This window comes from Macaca nemestrina, chromosome 8, assembly GCF_043159975.1.
Source record: "Macaca nemestrina isolate mMacNem1 chromosome 8, mMacNem.hap1, whole genome shotgun sequence".
Lineage (NCBI taxonomy): Eukaryota > Metazoa > Chordata > Mammalia > Primates > Cercopithecidae > Macaca > Macaca nemestrina.
The window spans coordinates 138,974,202-138,990,740 of NC_092132.1; the positions used below are offsets into that span (position 1 = coordinate 138,974,202).

The window sequence follows — 16,539 nt, forward strand, 5'->3', positions numbered from 1 at the left end:
AGAACACCTTCAAAGGTAGTGCTTTTGGAAGTATTTTGTTTTGTACAGTTGGGTTTTCTTTGAGAGTCACAAATACCACCACCTTGGGACACCAAGATTTTGGACATATGTTCATCAAAGCATTTGTATGTTACTGATGTACATATCTGATTGACCTTCCCCACTACACATGTAAGGTCCCTGTGGGCAGGGCTCATGTGCTAGTCTTTTTAACTTGTCTTATCTTTGTATCTCCACATGGTTCTTCACAGATTTTGATACATCGTAGCTTTCAAACTCTTGTTGAATGGTCAATAAATGAATAAACACGAAAAACATAGAAAAGGTAAATGCACTGAAACAAAGAATCACTATTCTAAGACTGATCAATATGTGAATATATAAGATTTCTAGAAGATAAATGTACTAGTCCCAGCCATGACCTACAATGCTCTAAGTAACAGTGAAAAAAACAACCATGTTTTACAACGTCCTTAAACCTATTTATTCATGTAACTTTCACTCACTCAACAAATAATTAACACTTTCTACATGCGAGGTACAATTCAAAATGCTGTGGCTCCATGTGCAAAACAGATACCAATCCTTACACCTCACTGTAGTCGGAGAACACTTACTTTCATATAAGTCGGAGAACACTACATTTATATAACAGGCAAGCATTCAATAAACACAACTGAACACAACCATGTGTTATCTTTCTCACATCTAGAGGTTTCCACAGCCCTGTGGTGAGCTGAGAACACCACCGGCTCAAGGCACCCACCTTTAAGCGTCTATTGTCCTTGTTTTTCAAAACAAACTGCTCAGATCCCACAGTTCTCCAAAGGCTCAAGATGTTCACACTCACTTCAACTACAGCAACTTTGCTTTTAACTATTTTATACAGTGAACTTTCATAAGGGATTTGGTTTGGGGAAAACATTTCACATTGTATTTTAAAAAGAAAAATAATCATTATATGCTTTCAACACGTTGGGTTCATAATTATTTCACAGATTTCCACTATGCAGTTGATATAGCTTTACAAATCAAAAGTTTTCATTTTCTTCTGCAAAATACAAAATTTAAATAAGACCCCGAGCTAATCTGAAGGTATCTTCATCAGCTGAATATTAAAATAAACTGCTAGTGAAAGTGAAATTTTTAATGCTAACTATGCAGAAAATATGTAATATCCTATACACATTTTATACAATCCTTTGTGTATTCCATGTTTTTAAAAATATAAAAATGTTTTTAAGTAATTTAATGACATTATTTAATAAACAGGTGGTATAAATCAGCAGAGTAACAGCAGACATGCAAATCAGTGAATTTATACACTATGCATTTCTACTGTTCACAAGTGAATTATTTACTGTTGATTTTTTATAACTTGGTTTCAGTGTTAAACAGAAATACTATCATTATTTCTTTCATTTAAACTCAATCGATATACTGCATTCATTACAGAAAAAAAAAAAAAGGTGGGAAGTATCTTTACAGTCATTTCAGCAACAGCAACAAAAAAAAAGCTTAAGTCTTTAATTCCATGGAAAGGAAATTATGCATTGAGGATAACAATTTCAACAAGTATTTATAACCCCTATTGAGTTGGATTAAGGAGATGAGCCGTGCACGAAGTGTAGTAGATCCATGCATGGAACTTCGCAGTGAGGCTTATTCAATTGTGACTTTATATTAAGATAAGCAAAGACTCAGCCAACAACAATCAAATGCTAAAATCTATCCATATATGAGTAATTTTAAAATGTACTTTGAGTTACTGAGGCCAATGCTTCCTCTTACTACAGAAAATTAAGAATTAGCTATATTAAGTATATCCTAAAAATATACGAATTCATTTAATTTTCTGTTTTCCTAACTCTACACAAATGGCTACACATAGAAATACCTGTTTGCAAAAACCATAACCAACTCCAAATGGCCAAATGACATAGTCGCCTGATGAGCAAAACTGTCTGGGGCCATCCAAAAACAACATTACTTTATTGAAAAAAATATTATCAGAAATTATTTGCTTCTCATTTTTAAAGAGAACAAAATAAAGATCATATGTATATAATAAAAGTCATGTAATTTCATTCAAATAAATTTGGATGAAAAAAGACCCTTTTCTATCCCCATCTGAACTCAAAGTCATCTGTAGCTTTGAATGGTCACAAGAAATAAATTTCTACTGATAAATCACAATGAGTACATGCCAAAGTACCTTTCATGAATGTAAATATTGTAAAACGCTGTATAGTAATCTCCAATGCTGAAGATTTCCAAAAAATTAATTAAAATGACATAATTTATTTGGGGCAACAGAAACATGAGGGTATATGAATCATCCTACAATACACAGTATTAAAAGGTAGAAAACAGCTTCTATCCTACGATGATTTACTGTGATAATAAGGTTGCGTTATTAGATTATTTTAATGATGCTTTATCTTTCATGCTTTTAGAAGCACATCCTTAGGATATTTTCCTGGGTTCAAAATGAATGTTACTACTTATCCTACTAATATTTTCTGGCTTAAAATGACAGTAACCTATGAAGACCTTTAGGTTGCCATGAAGATCTTCATTATGGGCTACAAAACATACTATTTTAACTCATTTTGGTTCCAAGTCAATATTGTTTTCCCAAGACCATAAACTACGTATCTATGCTACAATCTTTGAAATTATGTACTAGTATATTTCAATATTTTACTCAATAATTCTACCTTAAATTTATCATAAAGCCAGTAATGTATATGCTTATTGTCCATCATCCTCCATGTTTAGGGGGTGAGGGAAGGCAGAAGGGAGTGAAAGCAGAACCAATCAATGATACATATTCTGTTCCACAAACAATCATCAGGATCTATAAATAGTAGTTAATAAAAATTTTTCCCCCTTAGAAAGCATGAGACCAGGAAGATTTAGTTATGAATACCTGTAGCTCTTTTTTAAAACTCAGAACCAGGAAATTCTAACATATATGTATGTTTTAATATTTGCACATATTACTTTGCAATATATTGCAATATACTGCAAATTTAATCTCATTGTTTAAATATATTGCAAAATAATATATTTGTACATATTACTTCCATATATTAATATTTACATATACTAATTTCCTATTTCAGAAAATTGCAACCTTTCTGTCTCCATCCTACACCCTAAAGCATATAACTTCCTCTGCCTCAGCATACACTTCATTCTTATCCTACCTTTAAGTCACATACAATAAAATAACACAGTAAAAAAAGAAAAAAAAAATACCAGCCTTAGAATACAGTCTACCCAGGACTAAGTGTTCGTAATAGTAAATAATTTTCCTTGGAAGTACTTTTGTATAGGTTAAATGATTAAAAGACACCACTGCTAACTGTACCTAGACTTGTTCTTTACTAAAAAGTTAGCATGGGGCTAGAGATTCTGTAGCAGACATTTCTCTCATTCATTTCCCTTCCTTTGAACACATTTTTTTTGTTGTTCTATGGAAGTTATCTACTCTTATATGGTTCATTACTGTTTCCTTTTAAGAGCTGTCCTTTTACTGTCCAGTCAAAGGCTTTCATCAGAGTTTGTGTAAGTCAGATGACAATATTTTGGCAAATTTAAAAATATATATATTTTTTCCTTACTTTCAAGGAAAAATGAGATATTAGTTATTTTAAATAGGCAAATGTTTGAGAATCTGAATGAATAGGGCAGCATTTTGGACAGTCTCTTAACTTTCTAAGGAAACCTCAAAAGTAGGATAAGAAAAATTGCATATGAACAAATTCAGTTTTTCAATTTATAAGCAACAATCAAGTTTGGTGGTGATGGTAATGGTGGTGGTATCAGGCAGAAATGGTAAAGAAGACCCAAAGTACATATTTATATATACATATATGTAATATAAATTATATAATATAAATTATATACATAAAATATATAATGTAATTTATATATTATATATTTAATCTCATTGTTTAAATAATTTAAAGAGTTTCCAAAGACTATCAAACAGAAGTATTTCTGTATTAATGAGAAAAACTGGAAGAGATGCAGAAAAGTATTACAAAAGTTGTTTAACATTATATTATCAGGGTAGTGTTTTAAAACACATTGTTTGAAAACATGTCTGTTCTCAGCAGCCTGTTATTGACTTCTAAAAGGCTGTGACTGGGGAGCAGGCATACCTGCCAAGATATCTTGGAATTTATCTTCTTCCATGCCAAGTTAATTCACTTTCCAAGATTCACAGTAAAACAGCAAAATAATAACAATAAAAAATATGTATAACATAGCAGAGGTTTTCAAGAAAATTGATCAACTGAAGTATTTAACATCTATATATCATATAAATGTTCCTCTATGAATTTATTTGCAGTCATAATGGCTCGTTGTATCTACTGAGTAGAATGACCAACATATAAGATACATGTCCGGATTTAAAGAAGCCCAGCTTCGTGTAAACAATACTTGCAATCAGATGAGTAAGATCAAATCCCAGTTCAATCGCTTTCTAGCTATGTAAGCTTTTGCAAGTTGAGATTACTGAATCTTTGTTTCCTTTCTTATAAATGAGGCCAATATAAATTCCTCTGCGCAGTTATGAAGCATACCCCAAAGAAGAAAGAGATCCGTAAAGAGTAATGCCAATTATTACTAGCTTACAATGCAATAGCTCTGGGCCTCTTCTTGAGGAATAAGAATAATGTAAGTATGTTAATGTTATCTGAATGTAATTCAGAGATGAGACTATATCAATTTTTGGTAGACTAAAGCAGTGACAAGATTTGATGTGACATTAACTCTTAAATACCAAAGAAGTTTTAATTTTCCAGCGACACAGTGAAAGTACTGCATTTTTACCAAGAAACCTGGGAGGCTTTACGGAGTGAAGCAACTTGAAAACTAGCATGGAAAAAAGCCAAAACATTTTTTAATTTAATGACTAAGGTAATTAAGGTCACCTGTAGTGTCCAATAACTTTAAATACAGTACAATTAATTAATCCGTTTTAACTCATTCATCAAAAATGAGAAAACAACATTAAGACATTTTCCTTTAAAAAAATCGTATCTTCCTTGCTCTGAAAAGGCCAAACATCTCATTTGTATTTTGACTATCTACTAGAAAGCCACAGAGGTTCTGTCTGAATTTCTCAGCTCTAGGTATTACTGCAGAAAATGAAATTGCTTCAAGGTGACTCTTGCCTGGGCGGCTTCTCAGTCTGTCCTATCACTTCCAACTTAGTCATCAAGACCCCTAATTTTTTGGTAAAAATAAAATAGGAACGATGAAGAGCTACTGCCAGAAAGCAAAAGAAACAAACTGACAATTAGCTGTAAAAAATCTATTATGTTATTACAGATATAATACATTGTATGTAGTTATAATACATTATATCTTTAATATAATAACATTTTTATTATATTACAGATAATACTTATCTATAATAGATATACATTGACATAATATATAACGTATTTATCTACATATATTTATCTAGTCTCAATTTCAACATTCTTTTCATAAATATTTCATACATTTTCTGTTAGATTTATTTTTAAGTACCTTACATTTTTCTTTCCTATTGTGAAAGAGATTTTATTTTCAATTATACCTGAACTGTTTTGTGTATAAAATCCTAATGATTTTTGTCTAGTGGCTGTGAGCTGGGAACTGCTGAACTCTAATGTCATCTCTTCCCCCTCCTACCTTGCCATCACTGCTGTAGCCCCACACAACTGTAGTTCTCCAAATATCCCAGGCTTCACTTATGTTGAACACTTGGCCTTAACGACTTTAGAATTTCATTTTGTTCTACAGAATTCAGCTCTTGTCACAGTCTGGGAAGCCTGTCATGATTCCCTTTACTCTAGGTTAGGTTTCTTTCCTGTGTGTTCCTACAATACTTTGTTACTTACTGCCATGATAGCACACATAACCTTATACTCCATTTGTTGATTACTCTGTATCCCCAGAATGCATTTCTCATACGCAGAGTGTATTTCTCAACTTTATATCCCCAGTATCTAACAAATATCAGTCACATAGAAGATACACAAGAAACAGTTGTCAGAAAAGGAACAGCTGAATAAGAAATTCAGAAATAGCTGAATTTCCAAACCACTTGCAAATTACTCTGAGCTATTAATTCTGATCAAGTCTTACCATATCTCTAGATGTATTCAACATGTATTTATTTAGCACTTGTGCAAAGCACAGAGGGACAGTACATTTTAGCAGTGAAAAGTTGAAGGAAGATAGCATAGTTTTGGCTGACAGAAAACTCAAACTACATTATCCAAGTTCTAAAAAGTTACTTCTCTTTCAGACTTGAGTTCTATTATAGTTATAATCTGGCTCATTTTGTTAATATTATACAACTTATACTATTATACAAAGAACAGGAAACAAACAAAAAAAAAGCACAATGTATTAACATACCAGAGACACCATGGCCCAACCAGTCTTGTTATAGATGAACTCCAAGTTGTTCCTTCTCAAATAAAGCAAACCTCCAACAAGCGACACTAACAGGGCCAAAGCAATGGTACCAGAGTAGTTGGGTGGTCTGAAAACCCGAATCTGCAAAAATGCAATGAAAATTTTAAAAGTGAAAGAAAAATAAAATTCTTCTCTTGATCATATTCCAGTCCTCGTAACTTTCAACACAGAGAACTCAGAAACATGCCATCCAAATTTTCACATGTGGCACTAGCACTACTTACATTCTGAGTCGAAGATATATGCCTTAAAACATAATGGCTATATAAAATGACTTTGCACTTCCCTGTTGACTAACAATGCTGAGCATCTTTTCATGTACTTATTGGCTATTTGTATCTTTTCCATGAAGAAATGCCCATTCAGATCCTTTGCCCATTTTTAATTGGGTTTTCTCTTTTTAAGTTGTAAGAGTCATATATATATATATATGCATACGGATAGACATACCAGCTATAAGTATTTTATAGAAAAATTATTTGCAAATATTTTCCCCCATTCTGTGGGCTACTTTTTTGATGGTATCCTTTAAAACATGAAGACTATCTTTAGAAATAGGTCTAATTGGTCTGAACTCATGACTTCTAATGTGTATACCTATCTTGGTTCCAATAACATTCCCTACTAAAAGAAAGCAGGACTCCTAGAAGAGATGACTAACTGAGTGCTGGGCAAAATAGATAGGTAGATACAAAATGAGCCTGGAATAAATTGTTATGTCATAAAATAAGAAAATACTTAAAAGAAAAATGATGGAAAGATGTCACAAGAGCATAGGGGCCAGCATGAAGAGGCTCTCACTAGTCAAATCTAGAACAATTTTAGTACCAAAATAGTTCAGAATAGCAGTAAATTACAAACCACCAGAGGAAAAACATGTCTTGTATTCTTCTACAAGACATCAATTAGGTGCAGCCAGGACAGATGACATAGGAGATCAGATGAAAACAAGGTTGATTATACTCACAGGTCTCCTGGAAACAGGAGGCATGCTACGCCATACAGGGTCACATGGGAGAGACACCAGAGTGGTCAGGTGGCAGAAGATACAACTGAAGGGAAGTTAAGCCACCCTCGTTTTTGGAGTTTGCATAGGAAAGGCAAGGCAGGGCAGAGTAAACACTTTAGGATTTACTAGTGTAAATAATTTTGGTGGGCTGTGGGCTATAGGAGTGGTCTCTAGTTGTCTGGTACCTGGCCCTGAGATGATTAAGGCAGAGGAATATTGTGTCCTAGGGTGTACGGACCAGAGACAGGAAGTGTGGCTATGGACTGGTTAGTAGTATATCAAAGACTTATTCCTGGCTGGGCTTGTTATCTTTAGGAACTGGTTAGCCCCAAGAGAGGTACACTCTCCCCAGCCGGAAAGATTTTTTAGAATGTCAAATCCAAAATACTCAGAAAACACAATTCATAAGTTCATACCAATGACAGATAAATTAGATGATGGATGGATGGATGGATGGATGGATGGATGGATGGATGGATGGATAGATGGAGTGGGACTCTTACAGTAGAATGCTGAGGGCCAAATACAAATATGAAGAAAGAGCTAGAATTGGAATCATCATTTTGTAACCATAATGGTAAAAACTGTGTCACGCAGGAATCATCAATGTATGCTCAATCGAAAAGAAAATTTTGAAGGAAGAGGATATCTGCATGATCTTAAGGTATCTCCACATAGATAGCTTATTACTACCAAGAAAAACAGTAATTATACCATGAAAAAATGGGAAACATCTTGATATTTGAAATTCATATCACCAGTGAAGGACAGATGGACATTACGTGCTTATTGAGGTGATTAAAACAAAACAGGACCTATATAGTATTATACTCAAGGATGCATGAGCAGAAGTCAATCATGAACAAACATGAGGCAGAACAAATAAGGATCACTCTATTTAAAAAGTAGCAAAGGACTATATTCTTCAAAGTGTCAATGGTTTTTTTTTGGTTTTTTTTTGGTTTTTTTGAGACAGTCTCGCTCTGTCGCCCAGGCTGGAGTGCAGTGGCCAGATCTCAGCTCACTGCAAGCTCCGCCTCCCGGGTTCACGCCATTCTCCTGCCTCAGCCTCCAGAGTAGCTGGGACTACAGGCGCCCGCCACCTCGCCCGCCTAGTTTTTTGTATTTTTAGTAGAGACGGGGTTTCACCGTGTTAGCCAGGATGGTCTCGATCTCCTGACCTCGTGATCCGCCCGTCTCGGCCTCCCAAAGTGCTGGAATTACAGGCTTGAGCCACCACGCCTGGCCAAAGTGTCAATGCTTTTAAAGAGAAAAGATAGGCTGTAGAAATATTCCAGATTTAAAGAAGCTTAAAAGACATGACAATTAAACAAAATATCTCACTCTAGATCAAATCTTGTACTGAAGGGCGAAAATGTAAAGGATATTACTAGGTCGCTTGACAAAATTGTAATATGGGTAGTGGTAGTTCAAATAAAAGTAATATGTAAATGTAAACCTATGAAGTTGATAACTGCTTTGCTTATTTCTTTCAAAATGCAATTCACCCTAATTTTTTTCAGAAAGAAAGAACTGTGTATATGTGTCTGCATGTGTGGAGAGGTAAAGAGACAATGGGGGTAGCAGGGATAATGACAATCACAAAGCAGATGGAATAAAATGTTAACAATCACTGAACCTAAATAAAGGATATACATTGGCGTTATTTGTACTGTTTTCATTTCTAAAACATTTTAGAAATTATTTCCACATATAGTTTTTTGGGTTGTTTTTTTTTTATTTTTTAACAAACGTTTATCGACTAAATGTTTAAGTCTGCTAGGGAGACAGGTTTGAATAATTTCTGATTAAAATTTAGTATTTCTTATAAGGAAACAATAGTACCCTTCAAATATTACTCAATGTCTTGCACCAACTAAATGATACATTGCACAACAAAATATTTGCCAAATCATTAAAAAATGACAGAATTAGGAAATAAGTTTAGTCACCAAAATGTCATTAAAACCAATGACATAATTTTACAATGACTGTGGTACCATATGGGCGATTACCACCTTGACTCAGAATAAATGTGTTTCTACCTTATAGTAAAAATTAATGCTTCTGTATTACTGCCTGCATGAACATACTTTTAAAATAACTGGCTCCAATTGTTTACTGTCAAAAACAGTTGTGAGAGTAGGGAAAACATGGTCATAAAACCTCCAAGTAAGTATCAACTATCATCAACATTTAGGTTCATTTCCTTCCATAATAAATTGTATATGTCTATCTATACTCATATTTACCCTTTACAACAAACTAATAGATCATACTATTAACTAATACTATTTTTCTAACCTACTTGGAAGCTTTTTACACCTTGAGCTTCATTCTAGGTAAAATATTCTTGTAAATCATTTTTTGGCTATGCCATAGTATATTTACTTATTCTTATTTTTAGACATTTGATTCATATCCAATTTTTCCCAATAAAATGAGTATTATTTTCAAAATTTCTATGGATAAAAATTGAAATCATCCTTGATAGCATCCTTAGGTTAAATTCGTAGAGGTGGAATTGTTAAGCTATATTATATAAAGACATGACACATGCTATTAGTATGGTTACACCAATTTATAGTCTCAAAAGCAGTAAATCTGAGTAGATATTTTCCCATATAGCTTTAAGGTGGCTATTAACCTTTTCTCTTTGCCCAAAAGATAGATAAAAATTATATAACTTGCTTTTTAATTAGAATTTCCTTGATTACCACCACTGAAACGTTTCAAATATGTTTTTTAGCCTCTGAAATTACCTTGTGCTTAACTCCTGTACTTTTTAATGGCTTTTAAAAGATCAATGAACCATTATTTTAAAAACCATCTGAATACACCTAACAGTCCAAGTTCAACTTATCATTTGCAGTGATTGAACAGAGTTTTCTCTATGCAAGGAGAAATAATGATAGAGAAATTCAAAAATATTAGTGTAGCCTTATTAAAATGTTCCAAACAAACAAACCAACCAGCCAATTATTAAAACTGCGGGGAATAAAAACATACATGAACATCCGTTCTGTCAGCAATCCACTTTGCTAGTTGTTCAGCTGCAAATCCAATTCTTTGGAGGTCAAAAGTATCAGCTCTCTTGGGTCTGCCTTTTGGAGGAAAATGCATGAATGTAGGAGCAGAGTTCATGTTGAGCTGTAAAACATGAGGAAAAAAATACTAAATATAGTATCATCTCCACATTATAGATCATTAATCCAACATTTTATGCTTTTTCTGTAGAAATTTGGGGAAAACAGCATTTATTATGAAAATCCAAGTGGTTTTCCAGAGGTAAATTTCTGTTTTTATTTATCTTAATTCACTACTGGATGAAAAAGAACTTGTAAATTTGACTAAGTTATCTGAATCCTCACATTTAACATACATCATTCATACCATGCATTATATTCTCTATATTTTATAAGTCATTTCATTCTTTTTCCTTTCTTGAATTCTATAATTAGGGTAAAAAAAGTGTCTGAAAGTGCAAAGTAGAAATATAGCAATTTGGTATTACATGAATTATTTCACTTCCTAAGCAGTTATTTTTAAAAAGTACTGGAATTCGTTTAAAAAAAATAAGCATATTATGGAATTAATTTCCAACAAACTACAAGTAGATTGAATTCCCTATTAGAAATGTAAAAGACTTTATTTTTTGTGTAATGATGATGACTATGAAAGAGAAACCAACATTTCTGCTCTAAACAAGTTAAATTTACCAGAGAATGAAGAAGAAATCCTCAATAACACTCTTCTTCCGCTCAATTTGTCTATTAACTCAACTGTCTTAAATTGGTTATATTTCAGAAATATTTTCTACTAGTAATTTCTATTCGAAAAGTATACTAAACAGAACACTACCCTAATATAAATGGTGCTTATTTAACAATATAATATCTAAAAACATGTATCAGGTTAATTTGCAGTAAGGAATAAACTACAAATATATATATATATACGAATAAAATTTCTGTTGCCCAGGAATTACCAAAAAAAGGTTTTAAAATGAAAGGCCAAGAGATTTTTCAGCCCTTGACTTGCAACATAGTTCAGTATTTTCTAATAATGAAAACAAAAATCAATATATATATATTAGATCACAGTTGACATCAAGCAAACGATACAACAGTAAAAGCTTAGCTCCCCATAACAACGAAGTTTAATAACCAAGGATATACTCAAGACCAAAACAGGTCTTGCCCTATAAATGAACTGTGGCTACAGCAGTCATATTTACAAGACAGCTCCAAATCATTTTATAGAGCTTCACACAACTTAGCACAAACAAGCTGAATACCCAAAATAAATGGCTCTATATCAAAAATTTCTCATTTTTACTACTGCAAATGCAATCAAATTTCCATTACTTACCTCCATGTTATCTACATTAGTACTCTTCAAACACTACTGCTAAAGATTAATAGTTGGTCCATGTTTGCTATGGTTTGAATGTTTGTCCCCGCCAAAACTCATGTTGAAGTCTAATTGCCATTGTAGCAATATTAAGATGTGGGAACTTTAAGAGGTGATTAAGCTATGAGGGCTCCACTCTCATGGGTGGGATTAGTGCTACTATAAAAGTGCAAGTTGAGCGTCCTCTTGACTCTGTCTCACACTTTCACCTCCTGCCATGTGATGATGCAGCAAGAAGTGCCTTGCAAGATGCTGGTAGTTAAATATTGGACTTTCAGCCTCTAGCATCATGGGAAATAAATTTCTGTTCATTACAATTATCCAGTCTCAGGTATTCCGTTATAGCAGCCCAAAATGGACTAGGACAAACGCTGGTCTCAGAGGCAATGGATGCTGCTACAACAAATACCTGAATAGGTGAAAATGGTTTTGGAACCGGATAATGGGTAGAGACTAAAAGAATCTGGAGAAGCATACTAGGAAAAGCCCAGGTTGCTATAAATGGATCACTAAGGGTGATTCTGGAGTGGGCTCAGAAGAAGAGGGAAGCTGCAGAGAAAGTCTAAACATCTCAGATATTTAAGTGGTTACACTCAGAATGCTGGTAAGAAATATGGACAGTAAAAGACATTCTGATGAGGTCTCAGATGGAAATGAGAAACAGGTATTGAAATCTGGAAAAAAAGACCATACTTGTTACAAACTGCAAAGAACTGAGCTGAAGTGTGTCTGTGTCCTAGGACTTTATGGAATGCAGAACTTAAAAACAATGAATGAGGATATTTGGCAGAAGAGATATCTAAGCAGCAAAACATTCTGGATGCAGTATGGCTTATTTCAAATGCATATAAAATACAAGAAGACAAAAACTATTTAAAGACATACTTTATAATTAAAAGGGAAGCAAAACATAAAGATTTGGAAAACTCCCAGTCTGGGTATGTAAACAATAAAAAACATGTTCAGGAGAGAGTATCAAGAATGTGGCCTAGGGACTATTTATAAGGAGATTAGCAGAAATGGAAAGGAAGCCAGGTATTACTCATCAAGACAATGGGACAAAGACCCTGAAGGCATTTCAGAGCTCTTCAGGGGAAGACCTAGGGTATCTACGGGGCCTCAAAGCTCACTGTTCAGAGCCACGTGGGGTGTCCACTCCCTGCATTCTAGTGTAGTTCTCCTCAGCTGCCCTCACCATGGATCAAGTAGGCCCAAGTGTTGCTCAACCCACTACTCTGGAGGGTGCAAGCCATGAGCCTTGGCAGCATCCATAAAGGGCTAGCTCTACAGGTGCCCAGAATGTAAGAGCTGAGGAGGTATGTCTTCCTTCACCTAGATTTCAAAGGACTTTGCGGAGAGCCCAAGAGCCCTGGTAGAGACCTGTTGCAGAGGCAGAGCCATTGTAAAAAATCCCCCTTAGTGGATCTACGGCAGCAGGGCCTCTGCTGAAACCCCAAACTATAGAGCCAAGAGCATGCAACACCAGCCTGGGAGAACTGCTGTGTGGGCTTGGGCCTCGCAAAGCTATAGGGGTGGGGCTTCCCAAGGCCTTGAGGGCTCAACCTTTGCCCCAGTGTGCCCAGATGATGGCAGGTGGAATGAAAAAAAATTAATCTCCAGCTTTAAGATTTAATAGCGTTTTCCCAATCGGGTTTTGGGCTTATTTGGAGCCAGTTACCCCTTTTTTTCTTCTCGCCTATTTCTCCCTTTAGGAAGGGAATGTCTATTCGATGCCTGCTCTACCATTTTGTTTTAGAAGTAGATAATTTGTTTGATTTCAGATACACAGCTGGAGGGAAATTTGCCTCAGGATGAATCATGTCCTGAGTCTCATCTGTATCCGATTTTGTTAAGACTTGGGACTTTGGAATTTTGAGTTGCTGCTAGAATGAGTTCAGACTTTTGACAGTATTGGGACAAAATCAATGTATTTTGAGTGTGAGAAAGACATGAGTTTGGTGGGGCTAGGGGCAGAATATGATGGTTTGAATGTTGTTTACTCATTGTTTGAATGCAAAACATTCAAACCATCATATTCTGCCTCTGCCCTCCCCACAAACTCCTGCTGAATAAATTAGCCAGTCTAAGGTATTCTGTTGTAGCAGAACAAAATGAACTAAGACAATGCTCAAGCAGTTAACCCTTCCAAAGGGATTCCGAGGTAATCTTTTCATCGCTTCTTTCCTTTCTCTTCATTCCTTTACCACAACTTTTAATTATTTCTATAGAATTTAGATTTAACCAACTTATGCAAAAATAAGGTGGTTTTAGGAAAGGGGAACGCTACACACCAGTATTTATTGCTAATGTTATGTAATAGTAATAAGAACTATTTAGCATATACTTATGCATCAGGCACAGAGCTAAACAGCTACATATATTAGTGTTAGCAGTGGTGAATCCGTAGGGGTCTGCAGCAACTTAATTCTTGCCTCCTCAAAGGAATCCGAGGGTTATAAAGCAGAGTGAGAGGCTGAGGCAAGTTTTAGAGCAGGAGTGAATGTTTATTTAAGTTTTGGTGCAGGAATAGAAAGAAGCGCACTTGGAAGAAGATCAGGTGGGCAACTTCAAGACATCAAAGTGCACTGTTTGGCCTTTGACTTGGGGTTTCATACACTGGCATAACCCCAGGGTTTGTCTCTTCTCCCTTGACTTTTCCTTTTGGGTGGGCTATGTGCCTGCACAGTGGCTTGCCAGCACTTGGGAGGGGCCGTATGCAGTGTGTTTACTGAAGTTGTGCGCATGCTCGTTTGAGGCATTTTTCCCTTACTAGTCGAGTGCTCCCAGAGGCAGGTCATATAACAGTTAAACGCCACCATTTTGTCTTAGTGCGCATGCTTGAGCCTGCTTAAGTCCTAAGATCTCATCAAGAAGCGGCTGATCACCATCTTCAGGTGTTTTCTATCTACTGGGAGATTGCCTTTCCTAGCAGCCAGCTGCAACCAATTATTATTTTAGCAAGACAGTTTAACAATCACCTGATCATCAAATGATGGTCACCTGACATCCTGGGGTGAGGGACCCTCTCCTGCCCTGCTCATGTCTGCGTAGCTACCTACTCTAACGCTAACATCTTATTTTCATCTTCCCAATAGTCTTATGAGAAAGGTAATATTATTTTCCCTCTCTTACAGATGAGTAGAGGCATATAAAAATAAAGTGATTTACCAAAGGTCATACAGCAATGAAGAAGTAAAGCTGGAAGATGAACTCAGGTTTTCTGACTCTAGACACTTCATTACCAGGATATCATAATACCTTCTGAACTCTACCTCCATTTAATGAAAACTTTTTTTTGAGATGGCGTCTTGCTGTGTCACCCAGCCTGGAGTGCAATGGCACGATCTCAGCTCACTGCAACCTCTACCTCCTGGGTTCAAGCCACTCTCCTGCCTCAACCTCCCCAATAGCTGGGATTACAGACATGCACCACCACGCCTGGATAATTTTTGTATTTTTAGTAAAGACGGGGCTCTCACCATGTTTGCCAGGCTTTAACAATATTTTTTTCATAAACCTTTTTTAGTAAGTTCATTAGAAGACTGATTTGAAAACACAAGCTCCTGCAATACAGTATAAACATCATACAGATTATAACATATAACATGCATATATAACATATATAAAAATATGTCTCTAATGTATATAGGGGCCGGGTGCGGTGGCTCACGCCTGTAATCCCAGCACTTTGGGAGGCCGAGGAGCCTATTATATATAAATTATATATAAAAATTATATCATATATAAATTATATATAAAAATCATATCATATATAAATTATATATAAAAATCATATCATATATAAATTATATATAAAAATTATATCATATATAAATCATATATAAATTATATCATACATAAATTATATATAAATTATATCATATAAAAATATGATTTAATAGTCAGTTGGAAAAAAATAAGGTCTGGAGATCGAGACTATCCTGGCTAACATGGTGAAACCCCATCTCTATTAAATATACAAAAAATTAGCCGGGCGTGGTGGCAGGCACCTGTAGTCCCAGCTACTCAGGAGGCTGAGGCAGCAGAATGGCATGAACCCGGGAGGCAGAGCTTGCAGTGAGCCGAGATTGCGCCACTGCACTCCAGCATGGGTGACAGAGCAAGACTCCGTCTCAAAAATAAATAAGTAAATAAAAATAATATGTCTCTAATGTATATAATAAGTGTTACATGGCCCTGTACATCAGGAGTCTATCTTACTCCATTCTCCCAGCAGTGGGCTTCCATGTAATGGACGTTCATTAAACTGAACAAAGCACACGGTTACCAGTTCCTTCTTTCTTCCCTGGGCTTCTCCCATCCCATACTTTGTTCCTGTCCATTTCTCTCATGGATACACAAGAGACATCTACGGAAACCACGTCAATACAAAACTATAAAGCTGAACGTCCCCATCTTCCTCACTCCCCACATGAAAACTATCAGAAAATCCATACGAAGGCCTCATGTGGTAAAACTTCAGAGGTTCTTAAAAATTCATACAATTCAGTCCTTTTTCTTAATTAAAATACCCAATTCCCCAAGGCTACCCACAGCAGAGCACAACATAGACCTATTTCCTAGCTGAGTGCTCCTTCCAACACACCATGTTCATTAACCCACTGGCC

At 35.3% G+C, this 16,539-nt stretch overlaps 1 protein-coding gene across 4 annotated transcripts in view; it reads right to left on the bottom strand.

Moving 5' to 3' along the window:
• The window catches only part of LOC105491113 (tumor suppressor candidate 3), a 209,442-nt gene that overhangs the window by 92,678 nt on the left and 100,225 nt on the right, over nt 1-16,539 (bottom strand). For all 4 annotated transcript variants that reach the window (XM_071068610.1, XM_011757271.3, XM_071068609.1 and 1 more), the window contains exons 4-5: nt 10,508-10,648; nt 6,430-6,570 (exon numbers count right to left, since the gene is read on the bottom strand). In XM_071068610.1, the coding sequence (XP_070924711.1) occupies nt 6,430-6,570; nt 10,508-10,648 (282 nt within the window). The remainder of the gene's footprint in view (nt 1-6,429; nt 6,571-10,507; nt 10,649-16,539) is intronic.